This window comes from Melopsittacus undulatus, chromosome Z, assembly GCF_012275295.1.
Source record: "Melopsittacus undulatus isolate bMelUnd1 chromosome Z, bMelUnd1.mat.Z, whole genome shotgun sequence".
Classification (NCBI taxonomy): Eukaryota; Metazoa; Chordata; class Aves; order Psittaciformes; family Psittaculidae; genus Melopsittacus; species Melopsittacus undulatus.
In genome coordinates, this window is record NC_047557.1 from 42193765 (window position 1) to 42218077 (window position 24313).

At 37.3% G+C, this 24313-nt stretch overlaps 1 protein-coding gene across 1 annotated transcript in view; it reads right to left on the reverse strand.

The window, feature by feature from the left end:
• FRMD3 (FERM domain containing 3) overlaps window positions 1-24313 on the reverse strand; it is a 142402-nt gene that overhangs the window by 58195 nt on the left and 59894 nt on the right. Inside the window, exons 2-3 of the mRNA XM_034073253.1 lie at window positions 17442-17546; window positions 5920-5962 (exon numbers count right to left, since the gene is read on the reverse strand). Coding sequence (XP_033929144.1) covers window positions 5920-5962; window positions 17442-17546 — 148 coding nt within the window. The remainder of the gene's footprint in view (window positions 1-5919; window positions 5963-17441; window positions 17547-24313) is intronic.

Sequence of the window (24313 nt, forward strand, 5' to 3'; positions counted from 1 at the left end):
AAATAGAAACAAACGAGGAACTGGAGGAATAAAAACAAGCCTTAATTGTTCTCTAGAGATGCTTCAAACATTCAAACTAATCAAGTCCTCTGAGGGCAAGAGAAACACTCAGATGCTTTCTGTGGGCTTCAGCTTCTTAGACGTGACTGCAGCAGTGTCTTACAGTAATTGGACGTAGACTGCAAAACAGAGAACACTGCTACATCCTCCCTGCCCTTTAGTGGCAAACTAGAAGGCAAACTGAATTCAATACCCAAGACAGGAAAATAGCCATCCAGAGATTAAAGAGTCATGTTGCCTGGACAAAGCAAAAGATAATGTAAGTCATCTTAAATGGTTCCGACTCTTAGCAATAACATTCTTAAACCTAAGCAAGGGATAAAACTTGGACTTTTATAATACAATTACCCTCACAAAACATGATAGAAGAACCAACCAATATTAACCGAGCAAGAGCTCTTCCTAGGAAAAAAAAAAAAAAAGCAAACAAAACCAAAACCAAAGAAAACCACGAAAAAAAAAACACACACACACAAACCAACAAAAAAACCACACACACAAACTTTTACCTACCCTGGAAGATTAGAAGTAGTTTGTGTTTGAAATAGGAATGCAGACATAAGAACAGCTAGTGCACGGCTCTGCAGGACCCTAGCTAGTACATGGATACTGCAAGACCCTAAAAATGTATTGAAATTTACCTAAATTTTTGGATGTCAATGAAACGATTAAAATTTTGGCTGTGGTAAAAAAGAAAGAAAGGAATATATAAACTATATACATATACATCAGAAGAGCTGTATTCTGGCAGTCTGTGGTAACCACAGAAAAACAACAGCTGCCCTGTATGCACAGAATACGCAGACTGGCAAGATTTGGCAAGGCAGTTTGAAGCCTGCTTTGAAACATTTCCTAGGCTCAAACCTCTGTAACAATATTCCTCCTCAGCAGTGCAGCAAGCAATACGCAACAAGGCCGCTTCAGACTGCCAAGCAGAGCTCTTCCCTCAGCAACTGCTACAAGTATGGCAATCTGAAATTTTAAAAATAATATGATCCCTTCCATCCAGTTCATCTCTGGAAATGAAATAAGAAGGTACTCTGTAACTACACAGTGAAATAGGATCCTCTTTTTTCTGTTCTTTTTTTCCCAGTTAGAAAATCGGCCCAAAAGAATGAGCACTTGAAAGGGGAAAAAAGGACCCCCACAGCTATCTACTTTCCACTCCATCTTCATTGTAAAATGGATCACAAGCCTAATGTTCCTTCAAAAACACATTTGATGATATGTAGACATTTAGTAAGGTTTTTGTCTTACAGGTTTTACAACACTAGAGAAACATACATGAGAACCTCATATTCTCTCCTTCACTATATTCTTGTAGTGGAAAGCAAGACAGGCAGTGAATTGCATAGCTCAAGAAATGAGATTGTCAAGCCAGACAATTCCTCAATTCCCTGAAAGCAAAATTACTTTTTACTACTTACTCGCACATCAAAGTGGAAAAATTAACAACAAATATTCCCAAAACAGAACTCAATTTACAGGGGAACATTTCTTCAAAGCTAGCCTGAATATAATTAGCTTTAGAACAGCTATAAGCTTTTTCTGTCAGACTGGTCCTTCACCTATCAGATAAGGAGCAGCCAGTATAGTGAAATGTCTAAGGCTTTGTCAGAATTTCCTACCATCACAGGCTTTGCTTTTTCACTAAGAAATATTCACAACTACAGTAACTGCAAAGGACATTAGCATTGAAAGTAGTACTGACTGCAAACTCCACTAAATAGGGCTATTAATTTGCCAGTTTATGAGCTAGCAGAACATAAAAGATGAAGGCAAAAGAACAAATAAAACCATTTAAATTATACTAAATGTTCAGACCAGTCCTGACCTAGACCCTCATGAAGGAACTACATATACAGCATGGAAGGTTTCTAGGCAACTGATGTGTCTTCAGGGTTTATTTCAGTTGCATTCAACTAGGACAAACTACCCAATGTACATGAAACAATAAGGATCTTCCAGCTGAAAAATGAAAACCTAACACCCTGATCAAAACAAATGGGGAGAAAAGGGGCCTGCACCCCTTGTCACAGGTATCAATGTATAAGAGACTGCATTTTCCATGCATTCATTTTTAAGCAAAGCCCACCAAATCACTCTTCTTCTGTGTAGATCAAAATGTTATAGATCATAAGCCTAAGAAAATTTGCACATTTTCTTCATAGAAAGACAAACTGAAATACTATCTTTTCGTAAGAGAAAAATTGTTTTTTAAGCAACAAAGGAAAAAACAAGCTGGTGAAAAATTGGCTGAAGTTTTAGAATTGTGAGCCGAAGAGGGAGAAGGACGGAAGATTCTCAGCTGCCACTTTTGGGAAGGTTTCCTGTTTGTTTTTAATAACTTGCTTTTCACCCAGCGCAAATACTACGTTCTGTAATGAGCTTTAGTGGCAGTGTTGTTTTTTGATTAAACATGGATTCAGATTGATACTGAAAGACAAAAACAGATGTTTAAATTATCTTCATAGCCCTGAGAATGCAATGTTTCAGAAAACTTCCTGCATCTCTCCTTGATGTTCTGTATTCTCTGAGCTACGCTATACCTACACCAAAAGCCAGTGAACATCAGGAAAAAATATATAAACAAAAAAACCAAAACCAAACAAAAAAAAATCATTACACTGAAACAGTCTTCATGTCCACTGATGCTGCAGAAGGATCTCTGGGGCACTGTAAGACATTTATTTCTGTTTCCATACACCTCTTCCCTTACCAAACAAATCAGCTGTTTGACCATATCACTTGGTGAGCATGTTTAAGACAGAATACTACTCAGTGTTTTTATTTCATGCATAAGAGATACAGGAAGGAAGGAAGGAAGGAAAGATGTAAGGAAGGAGAGAAATAAAGACAGAAAGGTGGATTTTCATCAACCAGTTATAAAAATGCTTTAAGGCACATTAATAAGAATCATACATAAATAATATACATCATTTGGATTAATGCTAGAAGAATCACACAAATCTGAATGTTTTCACTGTGCATGGATTTATAAACCTGATATCTGAATAAACACTTTACATTTGTACGTAGACACAAAAACTGATGACAACTTTAAGATTTAAGAATCTTTAGGAGGTTTTGCACAACCCATTTCTGCATCTGCGTTCATGCTTTTCCTGATTCATCCCCTTTCTTTTCACACTTTATAATAGCATTAGAGATTCAGGAAATTAACAAATTCCAGTGGCCTGACACAGGAAAGCATCTTTTTTGCATTACTCTCTCAGATAAACTGACATGTAAAGCAGCAAGAAAAAAGTGAAATTTGAACTACTGCACACCAAAGCAACAGAACTGATTCCATCATCAAGATCAAAACCCACAGAGTTGGACATTTCCCACAAAGCAGATTACAGGATAGATGCATACTTCTTATGCAGAATAACCTCCAAAATTATTGAAAAAAAGAGAGAGGAAAAGTGCATGAGAAAACTCTGTTCTTTGCTTAAATATTCGTGCTGATGTGACCAGCACTAGGATTTACATCAAGACATTCTTAGATAGAAAATAAGTAAAAAATGTAAGATGGCCAAATGGTGAAGAGCTTTACTGCCAGCAACTGGGAGATAACAGCATATACAAAAACATGCAAAACAATAGAAAAACAGGTTTCAAAAGTCTTTATCTAGAACCACAAAGATGCAGCTACTTCATGCAACCTTTCAGTTTTTCAACACACTGCTGGAAGCATGGTGCTCACAGCTATCAATTGCTGTCCAGCAAGCAGCTTCAGCTTGTAAAAGAAGACCAGCAGTGGTTCAGGACATTTCTCAGAGCCTAAATTTTCCACTCTCTGGCAGAATTAGTGATAAAAATTAGACCTAGATTTTACATATCATATTTTGACACAAACATCTGAGTGAAGGTGGAATACACACAGAGGTTAACAGAAAAAAAAATACATGTTTTAATTCTTCTCTGTTGAACCAGGTTTCATATGTGATTAAGACAAAATTTAAAATATTCTGGAAGATTCTGTCATATCCCAGGGTTATTATGAATTTAAAACAATCTTTGCCAAAGCTAAGGAAATTAAAATGGTAGAGCACCACACAAGAGCCTATGAAGACTTCAAACATGCAACATACTATCCCACCAACAGCACCATATAACTGCCGAATTGTGGTTTCCGTACAACCTGACTATAGAGAGGGATTATGCCTGAATGATTCATATACTACTGATGCCCATGAAATCTCATGCCTACTGAAATTTATATTAGAACACTACTCCCAGTCATTCCTTTTCTGCTCTGTATATTTGTCAATACTGAGGTGCATGAATAAACTGAAAAACTTGCTACTGTGCTGGGGGAAAATGAAGCTCCTCACAAATGGTAGCTGAGATCATGCATGCAGCAAATTTTCAAATTTGCCATATTCCTATGAAATCCTATGAGCATTCAACTGAATTTAGAACATTTTGAATCATTAGTATTAATATAACCTACTCTTGCAGCAGAGGAAAGCCCATTCATATATACAATCAGTGTGAACAGCCTTCTGCCACCATTTCTCCTAGTAGTCATATATACATAATGTAGTTCTATTAACCATTCACTTCATGGTTTCAGTTTTTATACTTTCCAACTGATTCCAATTTCAGTCCTCATTTGTGTCACCTGATATTCTGATGCTTTTCAAATGAATATGGTTAATTTTTTCTTCTGAGTCTAAACCTTTTCCCAGAAAACTGTGTATTTTTAGACAAAATATGAATTAACCTTGTGTGCCTTTAAAAATTTAGTGTTCTACATTAATACAGCATATTTTTGCAAAAATAAAGCAAGAGGTTCCTGATGTGAAATGCTTACAAAAACGTCCTTGAAACCTGTGGGAGAAGAAGTTACATTTATATGTAATCTCCATGAATTCTACACATGCATATTTTTATTTATATATATAAGTTTTGTTTCCTTAAAGGCCTATTGTAGCAACTGAAGTCCTTTATCTGTGACAAAAAAATATAGTTGTTACACTAGTATTAACCTGAAATTGCTTATAAAAAGCCGATCACAGTAGTTAATTCTACTCCTGTGTCCTGAATCTAAGGCTGAGAACAAAACTCCTTTGTTACCATCTCATTTTCTGCTGCTGTTGCTATTGAAAAATTTTCACTGTGACAACTAATCTCATACTAGCTGCATTCTGGTTTGCTGTTTCCTACATGATCATTTTTCAGTCTTCAGAGTTTTGATTAGGATTTACTCAGAAGCCACACAAGTCCTCTGATAAGACCATCACAACAGGGCATCTATGGAATTTATGGAGCCCCATCAATTACATCTAGGCACCACCTCTATGCAGGTAGAGTTGTTCTGAATAAATCAAAACACCCTCAGTGCATTTGGTGGCAGAGTTCCTGAATATGTTGCTATGCAAAGTGCAACAAGAAACTTTGTTGGGTGAACGCAGCAATACACAGCACTTGAGTTTGCTGGACGGTAACAGTAATCTCAGACCAGTGCTCTGCAATGTCAGGAAGTGAGAGACAGCAGAAAGAGAGCAAACCAGAAAGACCCAGAAGCAGATTGTCACACTCCACATTTCTCTGCCATCTCCCAGTGGCATCTGACTGAAAACAAGAGCCAAGAATGTACAGGTCATCCAACCAGATCTGCCACCCTACACACATGAACTGGCCTCTGCCTCTAGCCCTGAGCAGTAAGGGGAAGCTCCTGATGTGCAGAGCACTGAGAGACAGTATGAGAGTATCCTGATTTTTTAGGAGCCTGATAGGACACAAAGGGCTTATTTGCACCAAGAAACAAGTTAAGCATATTCTAAGTTACTGTATGGAATCACAGGAAAACCTTTGGGCATTTCTAAAACATGAACTCTCAACACTTACATTTCATTTGCTTGATGATAGACTTGTTGGGCTCAAGCCAGTGCTGAAAGACAAGGCAGAGAGCAGAGGTTAATACAGATCGCACCAGACAACAATATCCTTGTACAGCTATGTGGTACCAAAAATAGGAAGTAGGATTTTTGTTTCACTGAGACATATATATACTGGAAAAGCACCTCCATACTGTAGTAATGTTGGAATTGCACTGTACAAGCATATTTAGTATTACCACTACTTAGTATATACATTCAAGGTAAAAATAAAACAAATATTTTTTTTTAAAGATAAATTTAAAAAGACACCCTCTAGTGATTAGTTTGCAACAGACTTTTCAGGCTTACACTTTTAGCCATTTTTTTCCAGAAATATGACCATTTGGGCCAGTAGGACAGACTATTCGAAAGTCTTAATATTGTTTGTTCATTAATGCTGTCTTCTACAGGTCTTATAACTAAAGCATGTAAAAACACTGTATTCTCAATCAACAGCTTCAGAGCACAAGCTACTGTTCTCTTCTAGCAAGTATGGAAAATCTGAAGGGATAAAATGTACTTTCCCATGAAATGTTTATGCTACAGGCAGTGAATGCACAATGGAGAGGTATAGATAGTATAGGTGGTGTTTAATTTTCCAGGGAAAGACTGCAATGACAGAAAAACTTCCATTTTTTAATTCCTCTATAAAATCAACTCAGATGCTTCTGTGATGAAAAAGCCAGGCTCACATTTTCATTAAGAGACTTAGTACATCCCCTGCTACCACTAGCTGAACTGTTCAGGAGGATGTTTTGATTGACAAAAGAACATGCTGATATTCAAGTGCCACTTCTAACCACAACCAACAGCATTTGTACTAGGATTTTTCCTGTAAGCAAAAAATTTCCACAGTAAAGAGATTTGTGCTGCAGAAGCAGCTGGTCAGAAAGCATAGTATTCAGCTTTAATAAGCATAATTAACACTGGAAGGCCTTGCACTAAGGGGTTGAATTTTTAACCCTTTTTATTCTGGCTCTGAAACTCTACAATATCTAGTATTTTTTAAAACATATATAATGGTTTATATATAATATATATATAAAATACATATTATATATATATATAATAATCAGCTACTGTTTTTCCTCATAACTTACAGTAATTCTGAGAATTCAGAGAAAGGGCTGGGAAGATAGTTTGTATGAATTGTAAATAGCTGACAGAAATTATTATTTTAAAAATCACGATCTCTGTCGAAATCACGGATAACTGTAAATCAGTTTTCTGGAGCAGAACTTTTGAGAAAACAAATAAGCTGTAAAGAACAGTTTTAAATGACTGCAGCTTCTCTGAAACTACTGCATACAGTTTACAGTAATACTGGTGATCAGTACTACCATGTATTTCTGTTTGAAGCTTACTTACCACTGAGAGACTGGTATGGAACCCTTCTGCTCAAAAGACAAATAAAACAAAAAAACAACAACACCAAACTTCAAACAACAAACTTAAAAACAGCAAAAAACAGCACCACACAATTTCTTCATATTCCCTCTTCCTAGTATGTCTCTTTTTTGGGTAAAAGAAGAAAGAAAAAAAGAGAAAGCAATAAGTGCTTCACCAACTTATCAGAAATATCTAGCTCATGTCATTCTTTTCTAGATCACACAGATAAATTATTTATTCATTCTGCTCTGAACAATGTGGGGGTGAGGGTTGTTCATAAATAGGTAAGGCAAGTTAAGAAATTGTATGTAGTCTGCAGTACTACAGATAAATGTACAGATGAATTCATAGATATGAAACCAGACACACAGATACACAAGTTTACTTTCTTTAATCTCTTCACACACCCGTCCCACCACCACCAGGATCTAGGTGTCCTAGCTGAAGATTCAAACAGCAAAGAGAAACCTAGACAGTGAGCTGTGCTGTATTGTTCCCAGGGAACTGCGAGGTAAGAGGTATCTCACACATTCAATCTAGCAGAAGCACAACACAATTTGTTTGATGTTTCTCTTTGAAAGGCCAGGCTGAAATATTAGCACAGACCAGGTCAGCATTTACAGCTGCTTGAAAAAGTCAGTTATCTATTCTAACAAAAGGTCAGGTATTACTAAAAAAACCCCGATTTGCAAATATGAAACCCTCATAATTCACGAATAATTCATGAATAACAAAAAAGGGGAAACATGAAATAAATTCCTCCTGCAACACGCTAAACCCGCAGAACACAGATTTAGCTAACATGTCCGAAAGCAAACTGTTTCTAATGTTTCACTAAGAGCTGACTTTCATGGTTTAAAAATGGATTGAAAAGACACAGGGCAATTAAGCTGTCTAGACTTTCACTTGGAGGTCAAGGAACTGACAGGCAGGTTTCAGAAGCTCAGTTTTCTGTAGTGACCTTCTGTTGGTGGAAGATTGCAAACATGTAGGAAATTCAGCTGAACCTTCCAGAAAACGGAGCAGTTACTTTATAATTTGTGGACATTTTCTAAGACACAGCAATTAAATGCATAATGCTGTCTAAGTGTCAGGGAGAGACAAACACCTAGTCACTGCTAGTACTTCTGAAAATAGCCACCTCTATATTTGTTTGCATATTTCAATTTGAGTTTTAGGAAAGATTTTCCCCTGAGTACTTATCTTCCAGCCTTACAGCACTGACTAATAATTAATAATTGCGCCTCATCTCTACAGTAGAGTATTCACGCTATATTTATTCCAAGATTAATTAGCTCTTACAGCTAGGACCAGATAAAAGTTCCTATAAATTCATCCAAAAGTTTCTGCAGGAATTTTCAATTGAAAAGCATATGGCTTTGCAAAATGTTCTTTCCATGTATCAAACTCTTGTTGAACAATTTGCTGAAAAGAAAAAAAAAATCCTCAGACAAAAAGAAAATATAACATTTTGAGTTCTCAGACCAAACTTTAAAAGCATTTAATTCTTTCACAGCAGAAAGATGTCATTGCTAAAGTGTGCCACACTGCCTTGCAGGAACAAACCATAGGCGTTTCCAATTTTCTTGTAAGGCTAGCACCTCATTTATAAGACAAATAAAAAAAAAAGAGAAACAAAACAAGTCAGATGTAAACTTGGAACCAGAGACAGGAATACTTAATTTCCCTCTACGGAGTAAAATGTGCAAACTAGGGGAAGGGAAAAACCCATCAACCTTATACAGTTTCATTTTTGCCTCATGTATTTCACACTGTTGTCCATAAAGACTGCTTTAATTGGATGATAGCCTACACCCTCAAACCAGCTTGACTTTTTATGTGGCAGTACCTAAAGATCATCAGAAATCGTTCCTGCAGAGGCTGAGCCTCCTACTTCAGTGATGGCATGTTAGCAACATGGTTGTTGCCCAATGGAGTAGATAAGATTTTGATCCTAATCCAGATAACATCTAAGGATCCTTTGAGGAGATTTCTGTTCAGCACTGCTAATTTCTAATCCCTTCTGCCAAAAGATATCTGGGTAGGAGCTGGGCACGTAGATGGTCAGGCAGATGTCCTCACCGAAGCAGAAAGCAAAGAGAAAGAACCTAGAGATCTTGAAGGTCAGTCATGGGATGGCTAACAAGTCTCAGTGCTTCAAGCATCAGTGGTGAGTAAGCAAACTATTATGGATATCACTTTTGGTCCTGGGATCCTAAAATATGCTGAGAATTGCATTCTGACTTCTATTTCATTGCGACTACATGCTGTGTTTCAGACTAGTGCAATTTTTACTTTGTAAATACAACCTTCACCTCTGCTCAGCCTTTAAGTGGCACTGACTAGTCATTAGCAAGGCCAGGTGTGTTCTTGCTTACCCACAAATGCTCAGCAGCTGATGTGCTACCAGCTTCCACAGCAAAAGCTCAAGATGAGCAAGGACACCACATAAGGATAAAAACAGCATTCTAGAAAGTCAGTTTAATTCCACAAACACTGATGTCCTTTTATTAAAGACACTTCAGCCAGCAACCTGTTTTGAACAGTCATTCACTGAGAAGCTCAAACAGGACTGAGCTTGGTCTCACTACAGCACAGGGTTAAGGGTTTTAGAATAAGATGCCAGGAGGAAAGAGGACACAATGCCACATATCTATTTTTACAGTCCCTGTAAAGGGTCAGATGTCATGAAAATGCCCAACTGTTCTTCCTCTAAAATGAGCAGTCGCCTTACAGTGAAAACATGTGGCTCAGTCTCCTCATCCTATGGACTCCTATAGGATTGGCATAAACCAAAGCCCACGTCCTAAAAACCTGCCAAGCCAAAGGTAAATGCTTGGGACCTGACATACCAGAAGTCCAAGGAATTCAGTGTAAAGTCTCTCCCCTCCTTCAACACAAGAGGCTTTTCATTTAGCCCCTGTGTTTGCAAAAGGAGCACTAAAGAAGGGGCAACCAAACATGAGTAAATGCTATGGATATTTAACTCCACCTCAGCAAGCAATATTTAATCAATGCTCAGATGTCCATATGGTAAAACAGAATCTGAGAACCTGCAGACATCACAAGACTACTCTAACCAACATTTGAAGACTTTGTTCAATGGACAGAAGAAAGAAGGAGAACGGAGATATGCACTGAAACACTGCTAGAAACGTAATAAAATGAATTTCATTTAAACATCAACCCTTGAAAATGAATACCTAACATTTTCCTTGAATGAAAAGCAAAATCAATACCAATTTGCTTCAGCTTCCAGGCAGTGACTTGTACCAGGTCACTGCCAAAAGTCAGACTGAAAAAAATAGTAACAGTATCCAAAGCTAATGGAAGCTCAGACACTGGAATTAACTAGATACCCCTCTACACCAGCACAACAGAGGACAAATGACCCAGGGCACCCTGCATGTCTCCTTCTTCATGCCCTGAGGCTGACATAATTTCTTCCTAGTTTCAGGAACCTCTATACCAAGAATATCTGCTAGGGGCTGCTTAGATGACTTAGGATACAAAGATATGGAATGAAGCTGCATCTGGGAAAGTTCAGACTGACTGTTAGGAAAGGGTTCTTCTCTGAGAGGGTGGTCAGTCACTGGAAAAGGCTCCCCTGGAAGTGGCCAAAGCAGCAAGTCTGTCAGCATCTGGATGATGTTCTGAGTCATACGGTTTATTTTTAGGTAGTCCTGTGAGAAGCAGGCAGTTAGACTTGATGATCTTTATGGGTCCCTTCCAACTTGAGATATTCTGTGATGCCACAATACTGATATTGTTCTGTTGCAGCAAAGGAGCCATTCTTCTGTACTACTTCCAAAATCAGGACAATGGCTCTCAGGTGTGCTAGGCAGGAAGAAAGAACATTCATCATTATAACAAAAATGAATCTGGTCCTGAAATGGTACCATACACTGAAATAGAATTACCATTTGTATGATTCTGAGCTGGAATTTATTGCACAAATTTCCAAATTCTCATTCTGTTTTTCCTATTAAAGTATTCAGAAAGACACCAATGATGTAAGTTGGAGTAGCACAACCAACTCATAACCTCTAATACCAGCTGAACATTTGGCCATAAAATCTGCATATCACAGAATCATAGAATGATTAGGGTTGGAAGGGACCTCTGGAGATCATCTAGTCCAATGCCCCTGTCAAGGCAGGGTCAACTAGAGAGGTTATATAGGAATGTGTCCAGGTTGCTTCTGAAGATCTCCAGAGAGGGAGACTTGATGACCCTCCTGGGCAATCTGTTCCAGTGCTCTGCTACCCTCAACGTAAAGTTTTTTCTCATGTTGAGGTGAAACTTCTCGTATTTTATATGTTGATGTGCACCTGAGCCACCACGTCCTCACAGACAACAGGTTCACAAATGATGGAAAAAACACCTTTATTAAAATAGCCTGCAGAATTACTTGGCGTACAGGGTTATTAGTCTTCGCACATGATATTTTGGTTAGTAGCATTACTGCTGAATTAAGTTTATATGTACATTCACACTATTATTCATTTATTACATAAATGCACCCCTACTGGTAAAAGCATCCATTTAACTCAGCACTTTGTTCCTAAAAATGGCTTGAAGCAAACACTTAGAAAAAGAACAAGATTTGTAGCTCCCATTGTGTTCACTTGGCTTTTTTCCATCAGTCTCCATTATAATTTGTTTATAAGCTTTTGTGGACCTTCACCGATTTGACTATTAACTTTTTTTCTAACACTTTCTTTTGTGTTTTTGACATCTACAACAATTTTTTCAATAGGTATGGTATTTTAGAAACTACTTCTCAATACCAATTGCTTTATAATTTCTTTAAGTGCATTTTAGTTCTGTTGTAAAAATTCTAGGGCAATCTTTCCATGATCTCCTTCTCCAAGCCATTTTACATCGTAACTATTTCTCTCACTTCTCTTGTTCATTCTCTTGATCTCTCTTAGTTATTCTCTCTCACTTAACTCTTTTCTTAGCTGAATTTTTCTAGTCTAATCCATCTCTCTTTGCATGAAATCCATTCTTACTTGATATTGTGGCTTTGAGCAACATAGCCTAGTAGAAGGCATCCCTGCCTGTACATGGGAGGGGAGTCAGAACTAGGTGATCTCTATAGTCCCTTCCAACTGGAACCATTCTATGATACTCTGATTCTCTGATCATTCTCATGGCCATCTTTGTTTCTTTTCTAGTTCAACTATAATTTTTTGGAACAGCATGACCTGAACTACACACAATAAGCAGTGTCACAGCAACACTTCATGCAAAAGAACATATTTTTTGTGATAACTCTGTCCGGGAGAGCAGATTCATATGCATAGTGAATCATTAAAATTATAATTAACCTACAGCCCAGTGACTCTGGTGTTCAGCATGTAAGAGAGTGAAGAGCTCCCTGATAGCCCTCTTTGCACAGATGTATGGAGTTTTGCAGTGCATTACCCAAAGATACATCTTTGTTAACCTGAAGTTGCAAATTATCTGTTGTCTCTTTCTGCCAGCCGTCTCTGCCCTCATGTTGGACTAAGTGCACATTTTTAAGAACATGTATTAAATAGTATTGGTTGCTAGAACAGAGACAAGGACACTCAAGTCTTGCTGACCCTTTCAAAAGTCCGCTCTGAAGACAAACTGTTGCAGATTTTGTGTACATGTCCCATTAAAAACAGAACTGCTACTTCATGATACATAAATTCATTATTCACAGTCAACAGGCGCCAGTTTCCTTCCCTAGTAAACACTGGGACGGTGCTGAACAGCTTAGCTCATAGGATTAAATAAATACTCTACCCAAGTCCATAGTAAATGATGTAAAACTGGAATACAAATGGGATTCCCCAGCAGCTTTACTAGTGAAATAAGTATGTAATCAGACAAAAAAAACCCAAAACTATCTGCGTGTGGAGGTGCCTACAGTCTAATTTGAATGCAAAATAGTATTTGCAACCGTTCTTTAGAGGCAGACTGGCAAGAGTACCAGTAAATCCATAGTGCACAATGTCATTTTTCGTGACGCACATTGCTGGGCTCTGCGTTCTGAGGGCGTCAGAAAATCCCACTGTACTCAACCATTCAAGATCAGCTGCACAATGGGAGCAGTATTCACATAGCAGTTTCACCTATCTGAAAGCTTCACTTTCATACTGCCAGGCATACACAAACAAAGCTAAAATCACTGCACTATTGTGCCACTCCCAGACAACCCTGCAGCACATCCAAATTAAAGCATCTTATCGCTTCAGGGTGATTACAGTCTCAAACATTTCTACAGTGACTGGCAAAACTTCACAGTTGCTCCATGCTCTTACAAAGCATTTTCATAATACCTAATGCTTCCCCATGGGTAGCTCCAAAGTATTTCTGCCACGTTATATTTTCACATCCAAAAACATAAGCACAAGCACATGTTCCAAGCCACCTACTGGGGCTAAAAAAACATAAACGTGCTTTCAATTTTATATCACTGCTCAGATATCTCCTGGAGGGGCTCAAAGAATAAATTTCACCACACTGCCATCTTCCTTCAGTCCAGTCCTCCATTGCCCCCAATACCAATAGCCTCACTCAACAAGGAATTATCTCCAGTGAGAGTTGCTGAACAGTAGTTGCATTATATCATCCAAATTCCATCTCTTAGTAGCCCCAAAAAACCCACACAGAAATGTGCTCAGTTAACCCAGGGTTATCTGGAACACTATTAGCCATTCTGCATTTCCCCAAGGATGACAGTGATAATCAGCCTTGATATAATATCTATTACATGAAAATGTACCAATAGGTAGCTCCTTGAGTAGCAGAATAGCAGAATCAGTAACAGCTCCTCGAGGTATGTCTCATGTTTGAAACTACTTACTTCTAAGAAAACAAATGATGATTTCTGGGTTCTTCAGAACAGCTTCCTCCAAATTCCCTGTGGAGTGGGTTTACCCTACACTGTTTACCCCAGTGAGAAGAATAATAGGGTTTACCACCAATGTGGTGGCTTTTCCTCATGAAACCTTACAGACAAGTACATCCCCAGCCAAATTTGACCAAAACTGTCTTCAAATTTACTACAGTAACTTTTAAAAGTTACTATAGATGAAAGTCAGGGGGAAAGGCAGTATGATCCCATATACCTGGTTTTGTCAGAAATCCAGATGAAAAATTCAGCAGCTAATATATGAAGAGAAGGAACTTGTTCATTCTCAGCATAGTACTATTAGATATAATATGGCACACTGCACTTTACTGCATTCTTTTAGTACAATCCTGTATATTTCTGAAGCTACCCTAAGGCACAGTTTCCCCAAAGGAACATCTAAATGTGACACAAGAATGCAGATATGGTGTAGATACGGCTTTCTACTGCTAGTTCGAGGTCATTGGCACTTTTATTCTCCTGTAAATGCAAAGACAGAAAAAAAAACTACTGTGCTGCCTTCCGTTAGAAATGTCTTCCAGAGTTTCTTTTTTTGGTCTAGAATAGAAAACCATAGAAAATTTTACGAAGTTTAAGTTTCTCTAAAATATCTGCACACATTTACTTATGCAGAAAGAAAGTACCATAAAAAAATGGCTAAGGGGTGGAAGGAGTACATTATAACCAACATGAAAAATAAGCTGTGGTAACACAGTTGTTTACTATCACAGTTTTCCCACATTTCAAAATTTTGTTCCAACCTAAGACAATTGGCTCAATTATCTATATTTTTCACATAATCAGAAGGTCTGAATGTTTTAGACACAAATATTGAAACAGTTCATTCGAAACATCTGAAATACTGTAACAGTTAATTTTTTCAATTCTCAAACTCAGTCAAGTGTTTCAACACTTCTAAGTCAAAATGCTACATTTTGGTAGAATACTCTGAAAGAACACATTTAGGATGAGTTAAAGCTGGTATTTTTGCCTGCTTGAGCTCCCTCAATAGACTACAAAAGGACTGCAAATTAGCCTTTGGAGCAACTCTGCAAACTTCACACAAGAAATTACATATAAAGGCAGGTATCACTGGTAGAATAAATGTCAGCAGGAGTAATTTGCAAAATATTTATATGTATATATATATGTACATGTGTGTACACTATATAATAACATACTACTATGTCATAACTATTCAAACAGCCAATCAAGAATAATTCAGTAAAAGCTGGAATTAAATGCATGATCTTGGTACTTCCATTTGGAACCACATAGCCCTTTCTGTGCAAAGACAGACACTATGCAGTGAAAAATAAACTACAAAAGACATTCAACAATTCCAAGAAAATGGGCAAAACAACATTAATCGTATGCTACTGACATAAGAATCAATAACTTACGAAAAAAGTTACATTTTTTGAAACTTCAGAAGATGATGCCTAGTCCCTGACATTAGAGAGATGTATTAAAGAATTTTAAAATTCTTTAATAATCCAGTTAAAATTTTTGCCCCATTGCCTCCATTATAGATGCTCCAGACACTGCAGCTTTCATTGGCTTGATTAAGAAACCACTTCTCTTGCTTCAATTTTATTCTTTCTGCTTTACACTCTGATGCATGTATGATCACATCCTCTTATCCTTTGCTTTGCTGTACTAAATGGGTTATGCATTTCTTTATATAATCTCAAAAACAAGCCTGGCATTCCCTTTATCTTTCTAATACTTCTTCTCCCAATTCAGTTAAGCTATCTTTCTTAAATACAGACATCTAGATCAGAATAGCTGAGGTCTCATTAGGGTTTAATGATATTAAAACTTTCCTGAAAACACAATCCTAAGACAGGGCAAACAAGGTGTTGTCTCTTGTCACAGTCACATCATGCTGATGGCTTATTGCCAAAACCAGACCAGGCAATATTAATTTTATTCCAGCATAAGCAATCCACGAGGTTCCTCGGCTGTGTTGAAGACAACTTTATCTTGCAAGTGACAGAGGAGCCCACAAGGAGAGATGCCATGCTTGACCTCATGCTCATCAAAAGGAGGAGCTGGTGGGGAATGTGATGCTCCAGGGCAGCCTCAGCTGTAGCAATAATAAAATGGTCGAGTTTATGATCCTCAGGGCAGCAGAAGGGCATGCAGCAAGCTCACTGCCCTGGACTTCAAGACAGCAGACTTTGGTCTCTTCAGGAACCTGCTTAGTAAGGTCACATGAGATACAGCCCTAGAGGGCCAGAGGCCAAAGGATGCTGATTCAAGGATCACCTACTCCAAGCTAAGGAGTGTTGCGTCACAACTGTAAGGAAATGCGGCAATTGTTCTCAGTCAAATTACCAGAGTTAACTTTAGAAAGAAGCTCTTGGTGAATTCCACTTACAGATCTTCACCGAACTACTGCTCCTGTTTTGTAATACATCTATCCAAGCCATAAGAATGTACTGCAGGAAATGGCTCTTCCTTTTTCCTTGGTGGGAGCCACAAGAACTCCACAGTGGCTACAATGATGTGATGTTCCCTCAGCAAGCCTGCTACATCTTATACTTGCTACAGCTTACCTCTATAAACACATACCTAAACAACTACTCCTCTGTAATCTTGTGTTTGTTTTTTTTTCTTAACGTGAATTTCAGATAGCTAAGCTCACAACTGCTAAAATACAAAACTGTGGGAAGAGCCATCACCTAACTCATCATTTCAAAGTCATGATTTCCTCATCATCCACAGCATTTAAATCTGTATAAAGAAATTTCCCTTACAACTCATTTCCTAATTCATGAGCTTAAAACCAAGAAAAGTGGATTAGAATCACTACTTTTGGCTGTTGAAATCAACAGGATTACTGCCCGCGTTTCCCAAGAAGCATACTCTACAGAAAAAAAGAAATCTTAAATTCCAGTGCAGAGCCTAGAGCTACTCTGTGCCACCGCTCAGTCATGCATATAGATCTTTTCTATTTTCAGTGCCCAGGGGAAGCACACAAATCAGAATATATCAATTTACCTGAAGCTAAATACATGAACTGAGGAGAAAATTAATTTAATAATGCCACTTTAGGAAGCTCTATGGATTATGGCTACAGTATAAATCCTCAGAGATACGTAACTTTGCATTAGAACTTACCTGGTAGTTGGAAAAAAAAAGTTAAAAAAAAATCAATCAATTTAGCATTACTTACGAGCAAATGTAGTCAGAGTTGATATACATACCCTTTGCTTCTCAGGGTCAACATATCGAATGCCAAAATAGTCTTTTTCCAGCAAGCTGTAATAGTTGCAGATGTGATCTATGAGAAACTGACCTTTAGTTTCCCTCTGTAAAAAAAAAAAAAAGAATTGATATATTATTCTGAGTACTCTGACCTTGCTGCTTATAAATATTTTTAAAAATATAATTGAAGTATCAAGGATAATGGCACATGAAATTTGTTGTTACTCAGATGAGAACAAGTTTTTCAGCATTTATATCCTTTAAAAGATGCAGGAGATTAGTGATCAGTATACTCCCTGCACATTCACAAATTGATTTGTTAGGAAAAATGCCGTCACTACTCCTACCTCGGGAAAACTCATGCTACTTTAATAGCTACACATTCATAACATCCAATATATTACTAACAACCATATTTCCACCTGATGTTACACTGGCATAACAGATACCCACTTATATACGGAATTTCAAAGCTGCATGTGGTTTTTTTTGTATACCCCAAGCTTGCAAGCAGCTTTGTCAGTGAGTATCTTACCAGGTCTTTATGCAATGCCCACAGAAAAAGAGAGCTGATCCTTAATTCCCAGACAGCACTACAGTACAAGAAAGAGATGCTCAAATTACTAAAAGAGATCTTTTCATTCCATTGGGTAGCTACAGCCTTATGAAAAATTACCGTACACATTATGTTCTGTTAACAATCTCATTCTTTATTTCTGCTTTCTTGAATCTCAATACTGTGTTTCATTTCTCCTTAGTCTACTGCCTGATGAGGAGAACCCACATGAATTTTCATATTTCTACCGATCCATCTACTGTGATTTTTTTTTTTCAGTTGAGATGTGTATGAGTATTAACACTGGGCCAAAGCTATTCACCTAAATCAGTCCACTTTAAGCAGACAAAGGTACTTCACTACATTGCAGTGTCAGGTCTCTGCATTTCTTTTCCTTTGTCTACCCAGTCCTGCACTGAGACACCTCTGCTGTGAACCATGTAGCCAGTGTGCAAGACTCTACTCTTTGCTGACATAAACCAACTTGAACTTAGCTCTTTTATGACTACAAAATAGAAACTATGCAGAATATGCAATCACATTATATAAAATAATTACTTCATTGTTCCTCAAAATGACTCCCTGAGAACTTTGATACTATGCCTTGATTAACCTTTCTTTAAGAATCTAATAGGCAATTTTAACCATAAACAGAACAGCTGAGAAAAATGAACAGATATCTCCCGCATTTCTGAAGGCAGTATACAAACTTGGACACTGTTACAAGGAGCTGAGGCAAAAACAGTGCTGTGATCTGTCTGAGGTCATTATCTAGAGGACAGAGGAAGCAAGGATGCCTCAAGACCACCACTGTCCACTGAGACCTACTGCTTTCCACATTGAAAATGAGACGTACTTCAAGACTAGAGTATTAGAAAAGAATACAATCTGTGAACTACTGCTCTATTTTCTTATCTTTACAATTAATAAGGAATTCTGACATGGATAGCGTTACTCATTTGTTCAATCCCATTACTTAAGGAAAGACTAACTAAATAAAAAGCACCTTCAGTTATGACACTGAAAGAGCTGCATGGCGCTTCCAGTACACTGGGGCTCCTGCAGCCATCCCAGTCCCTGCCATATAGATGTTCTCTCCTGAGCTCAATTCCAGCCTCAAGAGAGTTGCTGATTTCTCTACGGATTTCTTTTTCCTGGACATGAGGAGCTTTGCTTCTCTTCCTGCTGTGTAAGCCACCTACTTCCACCACTCCTTTCTTCCTCCACCTTCTGCCTCCTATGTATTTACCCTTCACTGTGTGTTCTTTACTCTCCCATATGCTGCTACTTGCCTGGAGGGTATCACTGCCTTGTGTACACCACAGTATTTCTGTACTTTGTTTCCCTATTTTTAAACAGCCAGTATCAAAGGATGTTAACACAATTTGTCTGTTTTCTATACATGCTCACTCAAGCTTATGGTTTGAGCCCTGCATTGCTACATTTTTCCACGTAATATAGTTGCAATTGTTTTCTGTCTGCAATTGTTTGTTTTTTTTCCAGCTTCAGAACGTTTAAAAAACAACTTCTTTGTTGTTAAGAATGATTAACACATACACTGACATTTTTTGTACTGCACTCAGTACAAGTATGGGCATGCTTGTGACAGCATAGGGAGAACTTTCCCCAAAAGGCAGAGCTGGTATCAAAGGCGGAAAAGTAAGGAAAGAAAACTGCCACTCACCATGTGAGTGACATAAAGAAGTCTACGCTTACACATGCACATCTCAATAATGTATTTTCTAGCTTAAAATCTTAGAAGTGTCTGCAAACTTTTGTGACTATGAGATAAGCAAGGCCATCAAAATATTAAGATAAAATTGCACAGTGAAGTTTCAGTCCAAAGGCAGAAGTAAAAAAATTGAACTCAGATGTGAAATTCAAGCTGCGTGCAGTTTTAAGATGAATTTACAATTAACTAAACAGAACTAGGGAATAACAGCTATTAAGTGACTCAGGTATAGTCAAACATGAACACAGGTATTACTGACAAGAGTGTACAAAAGAAATTCAATTTTTAAAACACTGGATATGAGGAAACCAGACCAGTTGTATTTTCATCTGACAATATTAGAGGGTGTTCCTGGAAAAACAGCCAGCTAATGAACTAACTTCTATAGGTTCACATTCTAAACTGTTCATTTAAAAAGCCCGTTGCTTCACCCACCTAAACCATCACAAAAGTTTTTTTTGAGTTCTTGAGGAAACTGATATAAGGCTAGGGCATGTACAGTGTTTTTCAATCCAGGAACAACACTCCCTTTCTAAATTTACTTGATGCCCTGGTTTTCTTGCTTGAAAGATAAGATGATAGAAATGAACCAAACAGGAAAAAAAAGCAAATGAACAAAAGCCTCTGAGCTAAATTCATGCTCTAGGAAACCTTAAGACCTCCACAGATGCATAAAAGAGACTAGTTTAATAACCTCACCCTTGGTTAGTATACACTTCAGTTAATAGTGCCACTTAGTCAGGCTTCATGTTCTGCATGATTCATTACTAGATACTTAAAAAGGTTCAAGATGCTCAAAAGTGGCTAAACAGGCACATACATAATGTAAGGTGTGTTCTAGTAAGAAATACTGTTGTAAATGTTGCACGATTATGCTTTTTAAATACCTGAAATATGAAAAAAATTCAGATCATAACAGATACACAGGGAAAAATGTGTGATATGGCATAGAACACCTCAAGTATGAATTATTAACAGAGAGTGTGGCAAAAAGTACAGACAATGTTGTTAATTTTATTTTCTGTAAACAGCATTCATAACTATATTCTGCATTTCTCTAACAATGCTCTGAATTCTCTTGAGCTTTAGAATCTGATGATCTTTCTTGTCTCCTCTGTTAATACATTTATTACATATTATAATAAAAATGAATGTATCAAATCTATAGCCTAGTCTCATTTCTTAAAGAATATGGATAAATTAAATTGGGAACTGCCAGTCAGCCACAACAGAGCACAGGAATGGATTTAGGTCACAGAATAATAATTATAAAACTTTGCCTGAAATTCCAGACAGTTGCCATATAGCTTTCCTAATAAGTGATCCTTCAAGGGGAAAAAAAATCCAAACCAAACAAAACCCCAAACAGTAAACAAAACAACCAAAATAACCAAAACCCAAATCCTGTTATACCAATGAAGTATTCTGCAGCAATTCAGGCCAATAGTTTTTTATTTCAGCATGTTTGCAGAACATGAGAAAATGACATCATAAATAGCATAATTATCTGAAACACTACTGAAAAAAATCAGCAACAGATCACAGGAATCTGACAAGAAAAATCAAGTCAGATTTTTTAAATCTTCATAGCTGAAATCTTTGATAATTATACCACAGTTCACACAATACTTATCAAATATTCTCAAGGGAAGAAGACCAACCCGGGCAGAAACAAGAGTCATGAAAGTGACACAACCAGATGTCCAAGATCATATTCAATACAATGTTTTAAAACAAAGAATACCCAATTCAACTAGCTAGATTTTTGTAACCCATATTCTATGAAAAGTGTTTTTTAAAATGTCCTTAAACAAAATCTTATAATTCCACTCACTCATATAAAAATTACTTTTGTAGATTCCCATAAATAATTTGAGAAACAACTCTCTGACTTGTTCATATGAATTTGCACAGACAAGATGGGTATGTTTTTCCTGAGACTGACCTTAATACCACTAAAATCCCACAATAAATCCCAACACACATTCAAGGGATATAATGCCATGCAAATGACAGAATCCCTGAACACAGAAGGTCAGCTTACAAACAACTATTAAACTCTGCTTTTTAAGATGGTTCAAAAGTATTATTTTCTACTGAAACAAGCATGTATCCAATTCAACTAGCAGCTGTTGCAAAAGAATTAAGCAAAACAAGGGACATTCTCTACTCCAACAAAACATGAAATTGTGATCATACAGGGTCCATCATTCACAGATTTACAGGACAATCTAAGCTTCTTCCTTAGCTCTAGGAACCAAGCAAGACACTTCAGAGATGCTTCATTTTCACTACTAGATAATATGATTACAGCTTCCTGCAACTCTGAAAATTTATGACTGAGTAACCCAATTCCTTGGTTACTCTTCTGTTTGGCAGAAAATAATACAAACAATATCCATGGGTCTTGAACAGTTTTGGTCTAACACAATATCCCAATTTCATGCTTGTGTTGGGGATTTCTTTTCTTTTTTTATTCCTAGTTTCTATGTGCAAGCTAAAAATCAAGGAAGAATGCATCTTGTTCTGCCAATTTTACTGTTCTCAGATGAAAAGAATGACACCATGAAACATTTGTGACTGCTTCACAATTCTGAAAGTGAGAAGAAAACCATTTATAGCAGTTTAAGAACTTGCATTCAGTGAAAAGTCTTCCTTATTCTCATCTGCTTCACTGTGTTCTATGTCTACTTATCTGAACATCACAAGAGCAAGAGTCAAGCAGATTAAACAGCGCTTCTGCTCTGTTATCTAACCACTGAAGTCCTGCCAGCTGTGCTTATCTCTGTTAGGAAGCCACCAACATTACTAAGAAGCTGTGCAGAGGCATAAACACAGTGTTTATCTGTACCAGGGATTTCAATCCTCATCCCACAAGTATCTTTACTTGTGTGAACAGTTCCCAACAGTGACCCCTGTGTAAAGCTGCTGACATACTTTTAAGTACTTACTTCAGTGTAAATCCATCCAAGAAAAAAAAAAAAAGGTAAATTAAACCCACAATTACAATACTTCTGTTTAAATAAATTGAAAGTTCAGGTTCTCAGGCAAGCCAAGAATAATGTCTGAATCTGTATGCTTATTTTCTTTAGTATGCAACATATTTTGAAGCTCTACAGATGTAAAGAAGTTAAATACATTAATTCCAGAATAATCATAATACAGCATAGCATGAAACCTAACCAGGTCAGAAAAATTGAGAAAACCAAGAAGTTTCTCTAAGGCAGAAACATAATTCAAAAAGCAGTTTTACCCATTGGAGACTGAAACAGTACAGTTCTGTTGACAATGTTTGACAAAAATTATAAAAAGTAACAGAGATTTAAAGAGGTAAACTGCCTCCTTGACTGCCATCTCTCACATTTCTGACTTCTCTTCAAACACCCTCCTCCCGTAGTGAAAGCGTACTTTTAGGCTTTTCATGAAAGAAATACCTTGAATCCCAATAGGCACACATCTTCCATTTCATTGACAATTACTGTACAGTTCACTATCTGGGCCTGCTCTCATACACATAAATGTGGCTGTAAAAAGACTTCTGGGAGCAGCTCTCACGTTCATTTTGTGACAGCTGTCATTACATTTTAAATTGTTTCCAGTGACACAGCAAAAAAGTTCATTCAGTATCACCATCAGACTGAAGCACATCCTATGGGAATCAGACTGATGTAATACCAATCCTTCAGAGCTGAACAGGGAGGAGAGCTGAGAGCACAGAGGAGGAAGGCAATCTGGCATGTCCAAATGTTGTGGTATCTTCCAGATGAATTTTTAAGCCCCTCCAAATAGCAACATCAAGAACAGAATCCTCACTCTGCAGCAATCGAAGGCACCAAGGTGGAATAGGCTCAGATCCAACCTGGCAGCTTTGAGCCAGCCCTTTATTCTGACAACCTCCAACACCCTCAGCAATTTCTTACGGCTCTTTGAATTTTTGGCTTCATGGAAATTACAAATGACAGTAACTACTCAAAAGACAGATACACAAACTCTTTGCCTTTTTTGCTCCATCTTGGAAACAATGATAGGAATATCCTTCTGCAAATATTTTACAAGAGCTGGACATTGCATAAAGTTTTCAAAATATAAAGACCGATTAAAAATATGCCTGCTTCATTCCTCAACTACAATGCTATAACCTTTCAAAGTGATTTCCTTCCTGGTCATAATCAGGACCCTTCAATATTTTAAGCTACTTGAAAATACACTGGAAGTCTATTATAATTGTAAGTCTGTTATAATGCATTTAACTGGCCAGCTGTAATTCAGTTTTTTTGCTGTCGTTGTCGAAGTTGTGAATTATAAAAAGACAACAAACTTGTGCTGATAAAAACCCAGTTCGTTTTCTCGGCAGATTTTAGTTTAGAAGCAAATTATTTTTCACAGATTTATCTTTTGTTTACAGTGAAGAATTAATTGTATCTCTAAAAACCTGAAACAAAGGGAAAAAAAACCAACAGTGCTTATAATTTTTAATGAAAAACACAAAAAATAACACTGCATAAAGCCTTTGGCATTTAATTACCCACAACAATCTTCTTACCAACACCATCAACTCACTCAAAACTAAGAGGAATTAAAAC